General features: G+C 33.9%; 1 protein-coding gene across 1 annotated transcript in view; it reads right to left on the reverse strand.

Annotated features, from left to right (window-relative positions):
* LOC110462998 (hexokinase-1-like) overlaps positions 1 to 3,708 on the reverse strand; it is a 23,735-nt gene extending 20,027 nt beyond the window's left edge. Inside the window, exons 1-3 of the mRNA XM_021517304.1 lie at positions 3,528 to 3,708; positions 1,331 to 1,493; positions 462 to 601 (exon numbers count right to left, since the gene is read on the reverse strand). Coding sequence (XP_021372979.1) covers positions 462 to 601; positions 1,331 to 1,493; positions 3,528 to 3,566 — 342 coding nt within the window. The 5' untranslated portion in view covers positions 3,567 to 3,708. The remainder of the gene's footprint in view (positions 1 to 461; positions 602 to 1,330; positions 1,494 to 3,527) is intronic.
* Positions 3,709 to 6,115: the final 2,407 nt, after the last annotated feature.

Genomic DNA, 6,115 nt, shown 5'->3' on the forward strand with positions numbered 1-6,115 from the left:
AAGATGACCAAGGCTACAGACAACTTGACGGTACTATGTTACAAAGATGACCAAGGCTACAGACAACTTGACCGTACTATGTTACAAAGATGACCAAGGCTACAGACAACTTGACGGTACTATGTTACGAAGATGACCAAGGCTACAGACGACTTGACGGATGAAGTAGGTGTATAAGTACACTAAATACATCGACTCGTTATGTGTCCATTAACCATGTGAAAACTATACAGCTCTAGTGGTTATGTATTCTTAAAATAGCATCAGATAGATATTTCTATTTTTATATTATGCATCTTTCTCTACATAGTTTCCCCCTCAAGCTCCCTCTCCTATGGCAGGAAAACATTTTCAAGCTGTCAACATTGCTGATGCCACGCTACCTAGTTTTTAACATGAATTTACTTTTATATATGCCTTTTTAATTACTATGGTTGTACAGTACAATGAAATGGTCTTACCTGTACACCTGTGCCTAACATGATCCTCTGGGGGATCAGGTAGGTCTTACTCTGTATGTCCACCTCTCGTCCATCTAGCTTCACCATTAACACACGGAAGTTTGTGCCACCCAAATCTAGAGCCAGAAACTTTCCCTTTTCTGTCAAAAGAGTTTTACACACTTTTAATATAAAGAACAATCTTTGGTTTAAATTATATTTTATTCAGATAAACTGAACATGTACATTTGCCAAAAAAACATTCCATAAATACAGGAACAGTGTTTCATAATTAGCATCTAAGTAATCAAAATACATGCCCAAGAATGGTATTTATTTGCTTTACTGATACAACAGAATTTCTTTTCAGGAATAACACAAACGTAAGTTTTACTGTACACCGATAGTACATATTAACTTTAACTGTCAATTGTGACCTTGTCCTAAAGCATGTCGTCGTAAAGCATTTCCCCAGAACACCTGCACTAGTTACATACAGGTAATTAACATCAAGTAATCGGTAACATTGAGGTGATTTTATCATGATATACAGGTATGGAGAGTCAGTTTGTGACCTTCAGTGGTCCTAATAAAAACACAACTATATAAACATGCATTTTATAAAGTTAGATATATATCAGAATAATTCTATAAAAAATAAATTAGTAGAGAGTCTTCTGGACAATGTTTTATTATTCGAAATAACTTAAAGATTATTAACAAATAAAAATACTAATGAACATTTTACTTTATGTACATGTCAATCATTAATTAAAACTTGATGAAAAAAATTGACACATGTACATTTTATATCTATACCTGAGTTAGTGAGTGAGATTCAGAAAGTGTTGGTTAACACAATCAATTATAATGTCAAGATGTTCACTCACCTGTTCCATCAGGTAAGGCTCGGACAAATGTGGGAAACATTTTTATATCAGCGATATGATTGCTTGACTTGAGGAGGCCATGGCTCATTTCATCATGCAATAGATGCATCACCCGTTTATAGGTTAGGGAGGATAGCTTAAATCCTCTGACATAACTTTCAATCTGAAAAAAAAGAGCTTCTGCATAGTTAAAATTTCCTCAAATGAGCTATGAAATAGATTTTTTTGAAGCTTATCTATATCATGTACACAGTAGTATCACTTCCAAACAAATATGTTGTTTCCTGCAACAGAAGACTTCTGATATTGTATAGGCGTGTCTGTTAAGAAAAAAATACTGATCATTCCAGTAAAATGTAAAACAAACAAACAACAAAAGTTTCAAAGAATCAACCTATACACAGAGGATTTTTATGATAAGGTGATTTATCTTCTTTTGTAACTCTGTCTACCATACCTAGCCTCCCTTGATATACAAAAACAACCATGGTTGACTGAAAAATAAGAAGCCAATGTGTGCGTTTCAGTAGTTGACTCAGACAAGACTGTTGTATATATATCTGGAACCAAGTTTTGATAGGTGTTCAATGATGAACAATTGATCTGGCGTTTACTGACAATAGATAATCATTCTGAATTGCTATGATAGTGTATGATATTCAAACAAACTGGGTGAAAAACAAAGTGTGTGAATAACCATAAAGCTAACCAACAGTTTAAGTATTGACAGCTTGACCTGAGATAAAGGAAAGAGATATATACATATAGCATACTCTGCTTAGTGTGTAATAAAGACTTTGACAGTTTTTTTTCATGTTTGCAGACTTTTTATTCATTCTTATAGTCTCGCAAACTCTTTTAAATAATATTGCAATTAATCATTTTTTGGTATTTAAAACTCCATTAGGTTTATGCCACAAGAAATATATTTTATAGCAAACTTAAGACGAGGGCAACCTTATCACAATTTCCTGATGTCTAATGCAACATTATCATGACATTTGTAATTAATGCCCTCTGATCCAAATTTAGATTGTGCAAAAATTAATAAAGTGCCGAGGTACGGAAAACTAAGAAACGCAAAACTTACTATAAATAGCCTAGAGTGTTTGTTCTACATTAAGCCTGCATTCTAAGGTAGAGAACAGGAAAGGGGTGTGGCACACAGATCACCACCCCATGCTCCATAATTTGTGATACATCGTAACATGATAGACTGAAGATTTGTATAAGAACTGTCCACCCATGTAAAACTTAGACAATTAATGAAAATCATCAATGAAAGTTCATAATTACTTTCATTGTATGCTTTACTTTTGAAATATAACATGATTCCAGGCATATCAAAATGGTTAAACAACAGACGAAACTACGCAAATTATTGTTACATATTTTCAGAGACGTATAATACATTATACGTCTCTGATATTTTATCAAATAACTGAGTATACACAGAGACGTATATACGTCTCTGGTATACACCAATGTGACCTTGACCTTTCGCAAGGGTAATTTATTTAGAGGTGTGTCTGCCACACACCGTTATATCAACCAATCAGAAGCCGTCATTATCTGTAACCTTTGTTTACACGAAAAATGCGTTTCAAAGCATTTCCACCAAATAAACACAAATTATTGCTTATATTGTGATTGAAATAGAATGTATATGACAGAAAATCACCTGCGTCATTGACACGACTGGTACGACCGGCCATAAGTGTAAACAAACCCAGTAGCAAAAGCTCAAGCTCAATGCCTATAAATAGACACATGGTTGCGTCTCGTAACAAAACAAGCAATGTTTGGTGTTATTTGACAGCGTAAAACATCCACGCGAAATGTTATACGTGTCTAAAAATTGAAAGAAACTTCAATAATTCACTCTAAAGCGGTAGCTTACAAACACGGATGTTATTAACTAACCTAACCAATGCAATGACCTACATAGTCAATCAAAACGTGTTCAATCTTAAAATCCAACAAATACTTTCCAATACAATGTAATTGTTGAATCTGATGGAGTGTTTTGACCTTAAGGATCGCCTCTTATACTGAGCATGTAAGAATTTTGTTTAAAACCGTTTATTTCCCCTAATTTCCCCATTTTGACGTCCCTTCCCCTTGGTCGTTCTCTCGATCCGCCAAGGCCACAAAACTGAAAAACAACAACATACGTCCATCAGAAAAATGTACATACCTTTTCATACTTTGTCAGTTTCTCGGGTGTTGAAGGCATATTATAAATATTAGCTTCCGATAAAAACACCTTGAGTCGTGTACAGTCGAGTACCCTAATCCAGCCACACGTACACGTTCACCGCCAAGCTTCAGCACTGTGAGTGTGACCCAAATACAACATTCATGAGCCAAACCACTGACGTCAGCAAACGGCTCATAGCCAATATACACAAACACATTCAGGAGCTAAAAACGTTTACAGATGTATGATCTTTCAACAAGTAAACAGAAATGAAAAACATTTATAACGTGTTGATTTTCTTGAAGATGGTCACAACTAGCAGTTCATATATTTTGCACATGTACATATATAAATGCCCATTATTGTTTTTTATTATTATTTTTTAACATATCTAAATATGACATTTTTTTTATTTATAAGAGATAGAGAAAGTTATATATTTATTTCTGCATTATAATAGACCATCGTCATGAAATGAGATGATAACGAAGACGTACAGTCTGTTGACAAGGTTGCAGTGTCTCTTAAATAGTCAAAGCTGATGCATGATTCCAAGTATTGTCAGCTTGTTAAAAAAAATACGAATTGAAATAGTAAACAAACATGAAATCACCTACTAAAGGAAATGCCAGACGGCGGATTTATCTAATTTGATGGTACTGTAGCCTCGGACTATAGTCACTTTTACACTGTCAATGTTCATACGGTATATCACATAATAATACATTTATTTCTTCAACGTTTTTCCATAATTGCATTATATTTTATTTTTAATGTATGCATATTTGTGGGAAATAAGCAAAAAGAGGCCAAGAGAGTTTGCGCCGCCCCCAGAATGTCTTAATCCGCTTCGGAATTTGACACCATACAAAAAGTATTTCTTATGCGTTTCATCCTCTATATGATTTCGACACTGTTCCAAGATTTCAAGATTTCAAGATTTTTTTATTACGCTCTGACACACAAAGTGTGTAACAAGAGGTCAAACAAAATAACCTCAATCAAAATAAAACATGACAGATGGTATACCCTTTCAGTATTGACTATATATATATAGTTGTTCCTGTATGGTTTGTACTGGTTTGTTGTAAAAAAGATTTAAAAAGAAGGTATTTCAACTGACTCATAAATCATATAAAACATCGAATAACTAGAGGATGGGATGTAAATGAAGAGATGGAGGTCCCAGGTGATGCATGGATGAAGCCCAGAAAACTGCCCTAGAATCGCTAGGTACTTTCAAATTAGACAATATACAATATGGAATATATAAACCTCTCTTAATATGTCGTATATATAATTACATCAGTTAACGGATCTCACTCGGTAATTGCACTGTGATCAGAGGCGGAGGTACGACCGCTATAACACCTTTTCTAAGCTTCGCGCTTAAAAAAAGACATTGCACCATAGCGATACCATAGGATTATTAAAAAAAAAATACAAAAGGATAATTTTGTAAAGATCAATTCCAAACTATGTTCGTGTGAAAGTAATTATGAAGTTAAGTTTTTCTCCATACCTTGTCACTATAATTTGGCCTCCTACAATGAGGCCAGCGCTTTCAGTTGAAAACTCTACTATAACACAGTGGTTTTTTTTGTTTTTTTTTATAATTTGTTTATTTTTAAAGACATTTTTATTACATAAATACATAAACACACATACACCCACATACATACAATTCCCATTTGCATGGTTTGTCTCTTGCATTGTCATATCTTTCATCATCATCATCCTCATCGTGACTGAATATCATCATCAGCCTTGTCAATCATCATCAATAGTAATACACCATTATCATCTTAATACATCATCATCATCAACAACATCATCAATCTATCATCATCATCATCATCCTAGCATCATCATCATCATCATCATCATCATCATCATCATCATCATCATTCTATTAATCCAACATCATCATCATCATCATCATCATTCCATCATCATCATCATCATCATCATCATCATCATCATCATCATCATCATCATCATCATCATCATCATCATCATCATCAACAACAACAACATCATCCTATTATCATCATCAACATCATCAACATCATCATTCTATCAATCCATCATCATCATTCTATCATCATCATCATCATCATCATCATCATCATCATCATCATCATCATCATCATCATCATCATCATCATCATCAACAACATCATCAGTCTATCAATCTATCATCATCATCAGAAACATCATCCTATCATCATCATCATCATCATCATCATCATCATCATCTCATCATCATCTCATCATCATCATCATCATCATCATCATCATCATCATCATCATCATTCTATCAATCTATCAATCTATCATCATCATCATCATCAACAGATGCATCCTCAATAATCATCAATACATCAGTCACATGCTACCATTAATATATATATGTTCTTATATATATAAAAATAGATATTGACAACCATACACAAATACTCATCCCACCATATATTCTGATAAACATTCACCTCACACACACTTGTACATCTCACACACACAATACAGACAGACTTGTAGAGAGAGAGAGAGAGAGAGAGAGAGAGAGAGAGAGAGAGAGAGAG

This window comes from Mizuhopecten yessoensis, unplaced genomic scaffold (genome assembly GCF_002113885.1).
Source record: "Mizuhopecten yessoensis strain PY_sf001 unplaced genomic scaffold, ASM211388v2 scaffold10849, whole genome shotgun sequence".
Lineage (NCBI taxonomy): Eukaryota > Metazoa > Mollusca > Bivalvia > Pectinida > Pectinidae > Mizuhopecten > Mizuhopecten yessoensis.